This window comes from Myotis lucifugus, unplaced genomic scaffold (assembly GCF_000147115.1).
Source record: "Myotis lucifugus unplaced genomic scaffold, Myoluc2.0 scaffold_166, whole genome shotgun sequence".
NCBI classification, from domain to species: Eukaryota; Metazoa; Chordata; class Mammalia; order Chiroptera; family Vespertilionidae; genus Myotis; species Myotis lucifugus.
In genome coordinates, this window is record NW_005871214.1 from 2,707,913 (window position 1) to 2,723,336 (window position 15,424).

The 15,424-nt window shown below is 38.0% G+C and overlaps 1 protein-coding gene across 1 annotated transcript in view; it reads right to left on the minus strand.

The window, feature by feature from the left end:
• Positions 1–15,424, minus strand: part of LOC102417625 (leucine-rich repeat-containing protein 9) — a 92,572-nt gene that overhangs the window by 24,624 nt on the left and 52,524 nt on the right. Inside the window, exons 20-26 of the mRNA XM_023759926.1 lie at positions 15,049–15,183; positions 13,848–14,025; positions 11,017–11,237; positions 9,576–9,698; positions 5,518–5,648; positions 3,442–3,550; positions 2,646–2,785 (exon numbers count right to left, since the gene is read on the minus strand). Coding sequence (XP_023615694.1) covers positions 2,646–2,785; positions 3,442–3,550; positions 5,518–5,648; positions 9,576–9,698; positions 11,017–11,237; positions 13,848–14,025; positions 15,049–15,183 — 1,037 coding nt within the window. The remainder of the gene's footprint in view (positions 1–2,645; positions 2,786–3,441; positions 3,551–5,517; positions 5,649–9,575; positions 9,699–11,016; positions 11,238–13,847; positions 14,026–15,048; positions 15,184–15,424) is intronic.

Below are 15,424 nucleotides of genomic sequence, written 5' to 3' on the forward strand. Positions count from 1 at the left end.
TTGACTGCAAATGGACCAGAAGGAACCTTTTGAAATGTGATGGAAATGTTCTAAAACTGTATTGTGGTAATAGTTGCACAACTCTATAAATTTAGTAAAACTTATACACTTAAATGAGTAAATATAGTATGTAAACTATACTTCAATAAAGCTGTAAAAACTACTATAAATAGTCACAAATATAAAGGATGCATATAAGTGAAATATTTATAGAAGCTTTAATCAAAATAGCCTCAAACTGGAAACAAATGTTCACCAATGATAAATGAAGAAACAACTTGTCTTATAATCTGTATAATGAAATATTACACAGCAATAAAAATGAATCACTGACACTTGCAACAAAAGATAAACCTCAAAAGAATTATGCTAAGTAAAATAAGTCAGACACAAAAGACTACTTACTATATGATTGTAGTCATATGAAGTTCTAGAAAAAGGTAAAATTTATATTTAATATATATTTATATTTATGTTCTACCAAAAATGTGTAGGAAAATGAGAGGTATGTTTGCATCTTCATAATGTATCATTTCCGTTGATGCTGGGGCATTAAGTAACCAGATAAATAATTTAGAAACAAAAACAAAGCAAAAGAAACCTAAACCTATGCTTTTAGGTTAGGGTTTCTTTTATGGGGAGATGAAAATGTTCTGGAATTATATGGTTGTAACTTTGTGAATATACTAAAATAATCATTGAATTATTTATACATAGAGGGTGAATGTTATATGTGAATTATATCTAAATTTAAAAACACACACACAAGGCAATTAAACATACAAGGTTTTTTCATTTTTTTTTTTTTTTACAATATGAGTGTGAAATGGAGGAAGCAAGGAAAAATTAATGGTAAGTATTTTGAGTATCTTTTTATTTGTGAAGTTCATCTTTGGCATGTAGCTATTAAATAAGTATTAAAATAAGCTAAATGTATGTTACTGCTATCATTAATGTGACTTAATTGCTTTTTAAATTCCCAAGAAAATCCTATCTAATAAGAGACAAACATGGTAATTGACTGTACCTTCGCTATGCCTCCCATTGGCTAATCAGCGTGATATGCAAATTAACCACCAACAAAGATAGCAGCTAATTTGCATACTGTAGGCAGGGCAGGACAGCGCAGCTGCCAGTGCGAGCCGCTATCCCGGGCCGCAGGCCGGCCCCAGAAGCTTCAGAAGCCGCCCAGAAGCCAGTGATTGGGGGAGATGAGGGTCCCCTTCCCAGGCCTGACACCTCTGGTGGAGGCGAAAGGCCTGGGCAAGGGGCCGATCCGGCGATCGGAGGGTGATGGGGGTCGAAGCCTCTGGCCGAGGCATCATGTCTGGGCGGGGGGCAGAGCGGGCAATCGGAGGGGTTTGGGGGTCCCCTGCCCAGGCCTGACGCCTGGCCCAGAGGCATCAGGTCTGGGCAGGGGGCAGAGCTGGTGATGGGGCGGAGATGGGGGTCCCCTGCCCAGGCCTGATGCCTCTGGGGGAGGCTTCAGGCCTGGCAAGAGGCCGATCTGGCAATTGGAGGGTGATGGGGGGTTGATGCCTCTGGCCGAGGCGTCAGGCCTGCGCGGGGAGTGGAGCTGGCAATCGAGGGGTCTGGGGGTCCCCTGCCCAGGCCTGACGTCTCTGGCCAAGGCATCAGGCCTGGGCAAGGGGCCGATCCAGTGATCGAAGGGTGATGGGGGTCGATGCCTCTGGCCGAGGTGTCAGGCCTGGGCGAGGGTGGAGCCGGCGATGGGAGAGAGAGGGGGTCCCCTGCCCAGGCCTGAAGCCTGGGCCAGAGGCGTCAGGCCTGGGCCAGGGGGGCCAAGCCGGCGATTGGTGTGAACTACAGAGGAAACACCTTTTCTGACCGCTCATTGGCTAAGCTCCCTGTATGCCACTGGTAATATTCTTAGTAACTTGGGTAATAAGAATCCCAAAAGGTGATCTAGGGTTTTTCACCACACTCCTGGCGAAAAAAACGAAGGTCCGCTGCTGGAGGGCTAAGAAATGTCATATCCTGCCCTAGCCGGTTTGGCTCAGTGGATAATGCCTTGGCTTGCTGATGGCAGGGTCTGGGTTCAATTCTGACCAAGGGCATGTACCTAGGTTGCAGGCTCCTCCCTGGCCGGGGCCCAGGTCAGGGCTCATGCAGGAGGCAACCAATCAAAGTGTTCCTCTCACTTTGACGTTTCTCTCTGTCTTTCCCTTTCTCTTCCACATTCTCTAAAAATCAATGGAAACATATCCTCAGGTGAGGATAAAAAAAAATAATAAGGAAATTATTATTATATGAAAGACACATCTTGAAAATGCCTAAAGAAAGTTGTCATTTTTTCATGGTGAAGAGACTGGAGTCCGTGTTGATGAAAAAACCTTGCTGGCTGTGGTGACTGGCAGTGGCTGCAGCAGCGGGGTGATGGGGCTGGTGCCTTCCCCTGATCAGCCCGGTCATCTCCCACAAAGGGAGGCCAGACTGCGGCTTAGGCCCGCTCCCCAAGGGGAGCAGGGAGCGGGCCTAAGCTGTCACTAGGACATCCCCTGAGGGCTCCCAGTATGTGAGAGGGGGCAGGCTGGGCTGAGGGACACCACCCCCCCCGCCAGTGCATGAATTTCGTGCACTGGGCCCTTAGTTTATTTATAATTGTAAAAATAAAAGGAAAGTACCTGTTTATTTTTGAGTTTCCTTGCTGTCCATACCCACTTGAAGACACTTTCTGGTAGAGCACTTGTCTGTTGGTCAAGTGATTCTGAGTCCTTAGTCTGGGTATGATTGATTCAATATGATTATAGTTGAGGCATAAGACCTAGCAAAAGAATACCTTATTAATCAGGCAATATATATATATGGTTTGAATTAGCATCTCAAAAGCTATTAGAATGGATGGACTGTACAACATAATTTAATAATATCAGTGTTAAAATTACAAATTTTTATATTGCAAATTGTCTGGATTTGGCTTGTAATTTTTAAAAAAATTATTTGACATGCTGGGAAATGACATTTTAAACAAAATAATGGAGACAAAAGAAAGCTGTTTAACTTTCTCAATCTGCACTGATTTCTCCAAGCCTGATTTAGAGGAAATAACTCTTTAGTTGGAGAGATTGCTATTTCCTTATGTTTAAAAGACCATAAAATGGCTCAGTCAAGCTATAGGACAGGAGGCCATGAGGCTGCTTTGAGAACTGCAGTGTCCTCTGACTTCATACCATACCCACTCACTATAGAGGCAGCCTTCCATCCCCATCTCCTACACTGAGTAAGATTTACTGCTTATAGGACAATCACATAAAACTGAGGTCAACCAAAACAACTTTGGAAGGTAATACTTTTTCTTGTTTGGTGAAAAAAAAAACTTTAGGAATTGTTTTTCTTTAATAATATGAAAATACATTTTAATCCAAAGTAAGGAAGATTACAGCTTTCACTGAAAACTTTGAAAGAAAATTTGTGATTTACCTTCACATTAGGCAGATAGATTAATCCACTGAATGAGGTAAGATTATTGTTCTGTAGGTTCACATTACACACATTTCTAAATTGGTCAATTGGAATCAAATCCACGGTTCTGAATTTAGACAAAGTAAATACAGTTACAATTTTAGTAGAAAAATTATTTAGGTGAATCCCTCATGTACAACACCAAAAGCATTTTTAAAAATCTCATCTGACAAATGCTATAAAAAGAATTGCCTTCATGTAAAATGTATGGGACAAGTGATGAGATAAATACATTTTTTGGAGGAGCACATATGTAAAAAATATGACATAGAATTTAATTGTTTTAAAAAATGTCTATTACAACATAACACTATCATAAAAGAAACTTTAAACAATTAACATCTTCAATTTCTTTATAAATTCACATGTTCATGAAATCATAGTGAAGTTGATATGGTAAATCATAAGATTTTCAGATTGTAAACTGGAGAGGCTATGAGTGAAATAGGTTATTTCTGAAATGCCAGGAAGAGGTTAGGAATGGAAAAGAAAAGGTGAAAGCAAGTGAAATCTTTGACAGCAGGCTTTTTTGTGAGATATGAAAACTTTTATTGTATTCCACTTTGTAAGAATGTTTCAGTAATTAAACAGAATGCTTTACTCTTCCACCTCCTTTGAGTTATGAGAAAGAGCATAAAGCTAAATAACCTTGCTACCCACTTCTTTAAACAAATTTGAAACTCTGAAATTATAATTATGACATACTTTTATTCATTCAACATATTTTTATTACTATTTCATAAGTGCAGACAATATGCTAGGAAAGGTTACAGCAAATATGAAAAGACACTGTCTCTGCCCTCAAGGAGTGGGATCCAGAAAACTGAAATAAAGAAGAAAAATTGCTATAATAGAGTTAGGTGTAATGGCATTTTAGGAAAAGAAAAGTGTATTTGGCAAAGTCAGGAATTACTTTGCAGGGGAGAAGGATCTTAAAATGAGACTTGGAGAATTTATAGGCATTTGTTAGGCAAATTAGAAAAGAATGAGTTCTAGGCAGTGGAAGAGGCATAAGCAAAAGCAGAAACATGACACATCATCTTATGGTTGAGATTGAAGAACTATAATATTTTAGGATTTCTGGAGCACAAAGAGTTATAGGGCACTAGAGGTAAGGATTACAAGAGATAAAAATAAACAGGTAATTACAACGTTTTCTGTGTTGTACAATGGGACTTTAAATTTTATTATGTAGACAATGGAAAGCCACTGAACAATGTTAGCAAGGGACATGTTCTGATAAACCTTCCATCTTAAAAGGTGGTATGGATTGTAGATGGACTTGCAGGAAAGGTTATATATAACAATAAAAGGTCAAGAAAGTTTCTAAAATTTTTTCTTTCCCAACCTAGGCTAATGATAGTGACTATGGAAAGAAGAGGGTAATTATGAGACTCTGTAGAACATGGTGATTAATTAAAAACGAAGGACAAAGGAGAGAGAGAAGTAACTCTTAGATTTTTGGCATGGGCAACAATACGTTGATATTATTTTCTAGATGCTATCTAGAAAGCAATGGAATATTCAAGTGTGGAGCCTAGGTTTGGGCAAAATTTGGGGGTCATTACATTAATTAAATCTTTTTATTGCCTCTTTTTTTTCCTTATTCTGTGTGTGACTAGTACAGAATAAGGAAAAAGATAGGTGATAAAAGGATTTATTAACCAGGAGGACAGTGATGACATTCATAAGAATAGTGTCAGAGGAATGAAGCTAGATTGCATTAATTAGGGTGATATGATGTGAGGAGTAAACTTAGTATATTCTAACTTTTAAAAGTTTGGTTGTAAAAGAAAAGAGAAATACAAGGTCTTAGAAAGAGATTAATGACATTTTTAACCATAGCGTGTGATGATAAAAATTATAAGAGTATTTCAAAGGGTGGCAAAGTTAGCATGAGATTTTGAAGTAAGGTAGAAAATTTTCTGAATTATAAGTTATATTTGGGTAGATGTATAAATTATAAACCTTAAAAACTGATAATAATTACATGTTTAATTATAATAAAAAACAACATATAAAAAGTGTTTTTACCTGATGGATGATGAGGTCCAATTTAATTCTTGCATTTGGGTGAAGTTTGAATGTCCTTGTCGTTCTGCGATCATGTCAGAAGTTAGTCTGCCACCAAACAAATCTTTTGCACACTCAGTCTCTGGTAGGTCCTAGATATGAAAACATTTAGAAAAGGATGTCTTCCCATACAGATGACTAAATGACATTCATTCTTTGGTTCCAGGTCAAAATGGAGTGGACTCATTTCTCTCTATTCCTCCTATTAAGTACAACTAAAACCCCTACACATGGTATCCTCCTATATAATAAAAGGCTAATATGCAAATTGTCCCCTAGGGAGTTCGATCACTCGCTATGATGTGTGCTGACCACTAGGGGGTGGTGTGGAACATGGCGGGGGACCAGAGGCGATGGTGGGGCGCTGAGGGAGCGAGGGAAGGAGGAGGCAGGGAGGCCAGGAGGAACCAGATTGGCCCTGATTGTCAGCCAGGCCTAGGGACCCTACCTGTGCATGAATTTCATGCACTGGGCCTCTAGTATAAAATAAAGAAGGAGACTGAAAGGTACAGTGAAGAAGACAGACCAGCTAGGGACCTTGGGACTTGAGGAATGACATTGTGGTGAGTTCCCTGGTGCATTTTATTTATAATAAAAATATATGTGTGAGGTCTTCATCCATTGTTCCTGGCCAAACCATATGATCAGGCAGGAGGGCAATGGAAGCCTGGCCTATTAAAGGGATGCCCATATGGGGCATGGCCCTATGGAAATTTGAGGGATACATTAAAGTAGGTCATGTTAATACCCATTAGAACTTCCTTCTAGGTTTGGAAAGTAATTGGAATTGACAAGCAGATATCACCCTATGCTTAGTTAAGGTGGCCATATGGGCCTACGAAATAGGTGAAAATTGGGAGGTCTATAGCAATGCAGAGATGGACCTAATCTGACAAAGAATGCCAATGATACTGTTCTGTCTGCCAGCAAAAGAGAGACTACAGATGGACAAGTTGTAGATTCCCTGGGGGAAGGCCCTGAACATAGCTGGTAAGTGTTGTGAGTGGGACAGTGATGTAAGAGTAAAGGAAATACACAGAAGTGAATTTTTCCTTTAGACATGGGTTTTCTTTTTTCCTCATGTATGCTGAACTAGGTGTTGGAGAAGCCAGAAATCCAGAAATGCCAATAAGAGAAAACAAAAAGTCCACAAAAAGCCTGCTCTCTGTGGTCACAAGACTAAGAAAGGGGAAGCCAATTAATCAGAAAACTTTTAGACAATAATGGGTTTATTCCCTTCAAATACTACAAAATAAATTATGGCCCCAAACAGAATGGGAGCAAGGAAAAAGAACTTGAAGCCCTACCTGGTTTGGTTCAGTGGACAGAAGGGGTCAGGGTTCGATTCTGGTCATGAGCATATACCTCGGTTGCAGCTCGATCCTGGCACATTTATAGGAAGCAACCAATTTATGTGTTTCTCTCTGTCTCTGTCTCTCCCTCTCCCTTCCACACTCCCTAAAAAAATGAGTCAATGGGAAAATATCCTTGGGTGAGGATTAACAAAAACAACTCTAGAATTATATTGCTCTTCTATCTCCCTGGGCACATACTTCTTATGGCTTCTTTTCCTCTGTAAATTTCCTAAATGGAAGTTTTAAAGCCTCACTTGGATTTATTTACTTTCTCTACTCTTTTAATTTAGACAATCTTACATATGCTTTTGGTTTTAACTATCAACTTTCTTCAAATTACTTCCAAATCTAAACAAATGTAAATTAAATTTCCATAATTAAAATTAGTCCTGTGTATTCAACTGCTTGCTTGGCCTTTCTAGTCAGATGATCCACTATCATATAAAACTTAGTGGGTTCAGCATTAATAATCTTATTTCTGGGAAGTGCTTTTCTTCTTATATTCATATTCCTGTTATAATATCTTATACTAGTATAGACTCAAACCTTGTAGACATCTTTTACTCTTCCCTTTCTTTGTCCTTTAAATCCAATTGATTACTAAATTCTGTTAGTTCTCCCCAGTATTTCTCATACCTTTCAGCTCTCCATTTTAAAGTCAACTCCCCATGCCCTAGCCAGTTTGGCTTGGTGGATAGAGCGTCGGCCTGCGGACTGAAGGGTCCCAGGTTTGATTCCGGTCAAGGGCATGTACCTTGGTTGCGGACACATCCCCAGTGGGGGGTGTGCAGGAGGCGGCTGATCAATGTTCTCATCGATGTTTCTGACTCTCTATCTCTCTCCCTTCCTCCCTGTAAAAAATCAATAAACTATATTAAAAAAAATAAAGTCAACTCCCCTTGATTCAGGTTCTCCGTACCTCACATGTAGACTATTCTAATAGTCTTATTGGTCTTTCATCTATTCCTGTAAACACTTCTGTTAGATTAAAGTTCCTAATATATAGTTTTGAATATGTTACCCCCCTACTCAATCTTTTGCCTTCCCATTATGCCTCAATTAAAGTCTAAATTATTCAGTCTGGTCTTCATGTTCCATTATTAATTCATATACTTATACTCTATCTCATCCCACAGAGAATGTGTGGCAGCTTACAGGAAGCACATATAATTCAACAGTAAAATGAAAATAATAAATAGTGGAGATGGGGTCCAAGAATGATCTAAGTGAAAATAGATAAAAACAGGGTAGGGACAGATAAACCATAAATCCTGCAGGGTTTTCTGTTATTGAACCATAATTTGTCCCTGAACTTTTAGGTAGTCAAAGTGAAAGGAACAATAGTTAAACAGCACTCATCGTCAGTGAGCAGAGCATAACTTTTCCTTGGGGAAAAAGTTTTCCCACACTTATTTCTAAAAGCACTTTCTCACGTGATCCTTCAATGAGGGCACAGAGAGATAGGAAGGATAAGATCTTTGCCACAATCATTTGAGCACACGCGTTTCCTAAGTCTACTTTTAAAACATCCCTCAGTGAAAGCCAATACCTAAATAAAACCCAGTACAAGATTTTAGAGAATTTGTTTGTGTTGGGGAGAATGTTTTTGATTTTCTATTTTGAGGAATAGATGATCTGTCCACTGTGCCAAACCGGCGAGGGCTTCAAGGCCTTTCTCCTTGCTCCCATTCTGTTTGGGGCCATGATTTATTTTGTGGTGTTTGGAGGGAGTAAACCTATTCTTGTCCAAAAGTTTTCTGATTAATTGGCTTCCCCTTTTCTAGTTTTGTGACCACAGAGAGCAGCAGATTAGAATTAGCAATCTTCTCAGAGCACCTCAGAGTCCCAAACAGTCATGAACTATCTCTCAATTTTCTAGATTAATGAATTTTATTGTTTGGCAGGAGCTAGGCAGTGTTACACAGGAGCCCTGTATTAACTTAGTTGTTACAGAATTCAAGTTTCTAAATATTGCTTTCATATTTAGTCCTGTATTATTTTTCTTTACAGTTTACTGGTAATGTTGACATATCATTTGTTGGTTCATTTACTGGTAGTGTTGACATATAATTTGTTGGTTCACTTACTGGTAGTGTTGACATATCATTTGTTGGTTTAAATATATTTTTCTTAAATATAATAACTGTATTTTCCAGGAAATAGGAAGCTATTTTGGAATCCAAGGGGATGGTAGGACTCCAGAGCAGTTTTTTGGTAGGGTTCCAGAGCAGTTTTTTTCTATCCTTTTCTATAAAATTGTGCTCTTTATTTTTTAGGCATTGAATTAGTGGGTGCAAATATAGCCAGCATTTTTCTTCCCTGCCACCTCAATTCAGATGATTAGAATGGGCCAGAGGAGGAGGATGAACACACAATACAGTGTACATATGATGCACTGTATAATTGTGCACCTGAAACCTGTATAGTTTTGTTAACCAGCGTCACCCCAATACATTTAATAAAAAGGGGAAAAAAGAATTGGCCAGAGGAAAAAATTTGAAAACCCAGGTCCATAATGTGTTTTGGAAACCTAGATGTTAATAAGCATAGTAAGTTTGGGTATCATACTAGAGATAAAGAGTGTTAAATATAATTATGGCCTATGGATATGTGAATATTCATATATTCCATATGGACCAAAAACTGAGTCATAAAACAACTTACAATTGAGATTCCATCCAAAGCTTTCAGTTCTGGAAGATGAAATATTACAAACAACCGGTAATTTTCTTGATTCCATACAATAATGTTTCCATACACATTTAGAATGACCAAGTTGCATAAACTCTGGGTAATAAAAATACATACATTTAAAGTTATATATATATATCTCAGATTTTTTCCCCTTAAGAGTTTATCCTTGAATTTTAATATTTGAATTACTCTATCATTTTATAGTGATTTGAGTGATTTTAAGTATACATTTTAGTACAAGTGTTACCCATTCAGACCATTAGAGTCCAATTTTGTACAATATGATCAGAATCCGTTTTTGGATGCTGGTGCTAAATGTATGATCTATCGGTGGTAATAATTTGGAGGGAGTTAAGTAAGCTTAAAAGAGTATACTTTGTTTATGGAATGATGGCCTATCAAATAGTACGTATATGTGCATAGAGATATAACTGGGATGGAGAACACTGCCTTCTGATGAGGGATAAAACTGAAGTGCTCTCACCTTCTGAGAGTGTGGCAGAATTCATTTTAAGGAAAATGTGCCTTCTTATTAGAGAAGACATTTTAATGTGCCCTTGTCGTGAAGAAAGGGTCCTGAGTGGATATGGCTGGGAGAGGTTAAGGTTAGAGGGAGTGAAACTATTTTGTATCATAATCTAAAATGGTTTATTTTGTTGCTGCTATTGTTGATTAGGTTGCCTCTGCAAGCTTTAGAAGAACTATTTATATTGGGGAATAAGATGGGGAGAAATCTGAACTTGAGGGAAGATGGGAAATGGACCTACATTTTATTAGGAGATAAAGTCCTAGAAATATGGTATAAGCAAAAGAAAAGGGGCCAAGGTGAGAGTTCCAGTGGTAGGAAATGGCCATTGAACTTTATAAACAGTTAAACCACACATTACACTTGAAATGAATTCCTATTCTGCGTTGTGGTAAACTCCCATTTTATTCAAACTTTCAGTAAAGCCTATTATACAGTAGCTTGAATGAGAGGTTTCTTTGGGAGAACTACAGAGAGCAAAGCTAGGCAAAGTTGACCAGAAAGACAGATCCACCAGTAGGAACCAGTAAGGAAGTGAGAGATAATTAAGAATTGCTCTGAGAACAGGAAATGTTAAAGAATCTTACTCTCTATCCAGGTTGGGAAATCCTTAGAAGTACTGAGTTAGGAGGAATGGGGTTTGGGTTATTTTATTTGAGTACTAAAAAAATTTACCCATGGAGGTTATCAACCTGGGGACATTATGGTTCACATACATTTGTTTGTATGTATATATATAAATGGAATAAACCGTGTTATCCTTGATTATTATTTTCTTTTTACATTTTTCTGTATTTCCCAAATCCTGTACAGGGAACATGCATTACTTTCAGAGTACAAAGAAACAATATTTTTAAAGACAAAAACATTACCCCAGATAGTCACCTTTAAATTGTAGATCTCCTGATTGAGAGCAACATAGTTATTGCTTATGTATAGTTCAATTAGAGTAAAAGCTTTTTGTAAACCACTCAATGAAGTGATTCTGTTGTTCTCAAGAGAAAGGGAGTGAAGATGAAGCATGTTATTAAAAGTATGCTTTTCCAAACCAGTGAGGAGATTATTGTTTATGCTGAGGCGGGTTAATTTAGTCAGCTTGGAAATGCCTAGAAAAATAAGCAAATTCAAGAAAACATTCAGACAGCACTGAAAGGTTAATTTAAAAAATAACCATCTGGTCATTTTTCTGTTTCTCTTTTTCTAAATTCAAGTGGCTTTTCTGATTCTGTAATATTAACCATCATCGTTTTTCCTTTTATTTCAGGATATAGTGTGTATGAAGTCCTAGCTAATGTATTAAATTCCAGTTTGAGAATTCAAAGTAGACTCATTCTTCTTAGCTGTTAAAGGAAGGTATTACATAGTAGGAAATAATAAATTTTGCTTTCAAATAAACTTCAAGTGATATAATTAAGATTTTTCACCATCACAGTAACACAGCGGTTCTCAACCTGTGGGTCGTGACCCCTTTGGGGGTCCAACGACCCTTTCACAGGGGTCGCCTAAGACCATCGGAAAACACATATATAATTATATATTGTTTTTGTGATTAATCACTATGCTTTAATTATGTTCAATTTGTAACAATGAAAATACATCCTGCATATCAGATATTTACATTATGATTCATAACAGTAGCAAATTTACAGTTATGAAGTAGCAACGAAAATAATTTTATGGTTGGGGGTCACCACAACATGAGGAACTGTATTAAAAGGTCGCGGCATTAGGAAGGTTGAGAACCCTTCAGTAACACAAAGCTCTACACAAAGGTAAAAATAATTACCCCATTTAAAAAGAGGGTAAGGAACTGGAATACAATACTCTGGAGCATATTGATCACTGTGGTATTATTTGCATTAAAAAGAGTCAATTAGGGTAATTCTACCTTTGTATGATTAAAAGTACTCTAGACAGAACTTTTAAAAAATGCCACCCCTCACCACAATCTAACTCCTGTGTACGTTACATAGTGTAAGCACTTTATAACTGTAGATAGGAAGGTACAGTTGAAAGATAGGAGCTTTGGAGTCAGAGTTGGTTCCAAATGTATCACTACTAGATTTGTAAAATGATGTGACCTCTGAGCCTCATTTTCCTCATCCACAAAATGGACATACTAAAATCTACTTCTAAAGGGCTATGGGATTAAGTGGCATGGCATTTGAAGAACATCAGTTATAGCTTTTGGCAAATAATTGGTCCTCAGTAAATTTTACCCACTCCCCTTTCCCACCAGCTTCTATCACAGGACTATGCAATGCTGAAAGTAAATCGATCCAGGGTCTGTTAAAATAAAACCATCCAAGCAGAAATTCTTAAATGGATATTACACCTATCTGTGTCTGGAAAAATGAAGAGAAATATCTGTTAAAGTTTAGTGGGGTAGCTATCTTCTCTGAGAAGTAGGTATAGGGAAAGTGAGTGTAGGTTGGAGGATTCTTCCCTTTAGTGGGCTTATGGAAGGGAATAAAAAGGAAATGGGGTTCTCAATTAAATGTACAAAGCTAAACTAACACCCTATTGTATGGGAATGAAAGACTAGTGATGGTTTTCAACACAAATGCCTGCGCTACCCTCAGGCGTACTAACTGAAATCTACAGAGAGACCTGTGAATCTGTATATTCAATAAGTAGTTCAAGTGATTCTTATGCTCAAGCAAGGTTTAGAAATACATTGTTAACAGCCATTAACATAAAGTATAACCAATGATATTTATGCTGTTTTAAAAGATATTTAATATTTGCTTTTGCATATAGGATTTTTTGAAATAAAATGTTCTATTTTATGTAAAAGGTAGTACACACACATGTGCTAAAAATAATCCAAGAATTCAAAAGTGAATAAAGTATAAATTAAGTCTTTTTTCCAGCCATGATTTCCAATTTTTACCTTCAGTCCTTGCCAAGGGCCTCTCTGTTACTAAAATGCACATCCAGAAATGTTTGATGCCCAGATAAGTATGTGTGTGTGTGCATACCCAGACATTAGTGAAGCTGCCTAATTGTGCTTGCATGTGGATCCATATAAAAGGTTACATAGTACATTTGATTTTCAATCTCTTATGAATATTTTCATTTTTGTTAAAGTCTTCAATTTCCACTGTAACCTTAATTCCATATTTTGAAAAACAAACAGGTCTGTTTTATCTTTTTTAAAGCACCTCATTCATTCATTTTTTCAACTCAATAAATATTAATTACTGCCTCGTTTGTAATGTGTTAGGTTTGGTAAGAGTTGGTAAATACTGGCATAGAGGAGAGGAGAGGGAAGGGGAGGAGGTGAAAGTCATCTACCTGGGCTCATGATATTCAGCAGGTGGTCACTGATCCCACTAATACAGTGGTTCTCAACCTTCCTAATGCCGCGACCCTTTAATACAGTTCCTCATGTTGTGGTGACCCCCAATTTCATTGTTACAAATTGAACATAATTAAAGCATAGTGATTAATCACACAAACAATATGTAATTATATATGTGTTTTCCATGGTCTTAGGTGACCCCTGTGAAAGGGTCGTTTGACCCTCAAAGGGGTCGCGACCCACAGGTTGAGAACCACTGCACTAATAGGTGTTTAGAATACTCTGCTCCTAACCTTCTTGGCACTTCTCTAGAGCTTTTCCTTTTCAGGAATGGTACCCTCAGTGTCATTCATTTTTTGCTCTTGTCAATTAGATATTCATATTCTGACTCTCAATTTCTCAAATACTTTACCTTCTATCTTTGAGATGCAGTTTCCATCTAATGTGAGCTCTTCTAAGTTAACACAGGATTCCAAGCCTTCCATTTTAGTGAGATTGTTGTTGTTGAATGATGCCCATTTCAAATTTTCCAATTTTTCTAAATTTGTGATTTCAAAGAGATGTTGCCCATCTAAATTTAAGGCAGTTATCTGTAGAACAATGAGCAGTTTCTCTTACTTTGAATCTCATCAATAAATCCAGTGTTATAAAAGGAAATGATTAGTGAAATGATTCAAATGTGCTAGCATCCAAGGAATTCCTTCACAATATTATGAAGCCCTTAGGTTACAAAAAAGAAAAATCTGACAACATGTTAACTCCAAGAGGGACTTATATGGAATTTGGTCATTGTGCTGTGCCAGTCAGATGCCCACTGCAATGAAAGACTTGTCCCAGCTGCTGGGAATGCTGTTGGCAGAAAGCTTTCAGCTTTCAGCGCCTTCAGGGACAGCCTCGGCTGCAGGGAGCTGCCTTGCCCAAGGTCATGCTCCAGCCCAGGTTGGCCCACATCCAATGACAGAGGGATATAAAGGCCTGGCCAACTCAGCCCAACTTGGAACAATTTAAAGGGCCATTCTAATTCCAGAACTCCCTGTGTCCCAAGGCTGTCACTGGGTCTGCATCAAAGCTAAATTATCTGTGTATATTCCGTCATAAAAATAATGCCACTAATATCTTCCATTTTCAAGGCTCAGCTTTTCTTAACCCAGTTTCTATCTTTGGTAAGATATATAAGGGTGCTCCATGCAGCAAGAAGCTGCTGCGGCTCCAGAACCTTTTCCTTTAACCGCAGCTGAATTCTAATGAGGTTCCCCTATGCCCACGACAGGATTTTCCATCCCTTTTACCTTGCCACCCAAACTTTTGATTTGATCTTTGGCTCTGAGCTTTAAAGTTTGCTTGCTTATTTTGACATATTATCAGAACCTGCTCTTTGATTTTGTAGTCTACCTTTATGCAAAAATCTCCAATTCTGTGGTGACTACTGTCAAGGCCTAGCCCCCATAACATAATTATAAACAACTTGATCTCCTTATTTAATTTTAATTCAGCTCTTCCACTTTTCTGACACCCATCTGTGTCCTCTTTATGATATACAGACCAAAGCTAACTAAAAATCTATTGAAATTAAGCTTTTTCTAAAAATGGAGTTTAATAGAATTAGCCTTTACCTTTAAGTACCAGTTTACATTCAGATGTGCATGCGGTCCTAACTTCGAAATCTGTGTCAGAATTTTGGCAGAAGGCCATATACTAAGTATCCGCGGTCTTTCCTCTTTACTGCTAGAATGCCGTAAGAGAGATAACTAATACAATAAAAAACACATGATGAGTAAAGGAAATGACATGTAGAAGTTTATTTATATCTAGTTAAAAGTACAGTTTCCTAGCCCTGACTGGTTTGGCTCAGTGGATAGAGCGTCGGCCTGCGGACTGAAAGGTCCCAGGCTGGATTCCGGTCAAGGGCATGTACCTTGGTTGCGGGCACATCCCCAGTAGGGGGTGTGCAGGAGGCAGCTGATCGATGTTTCTGACTCTCCCTTCCTC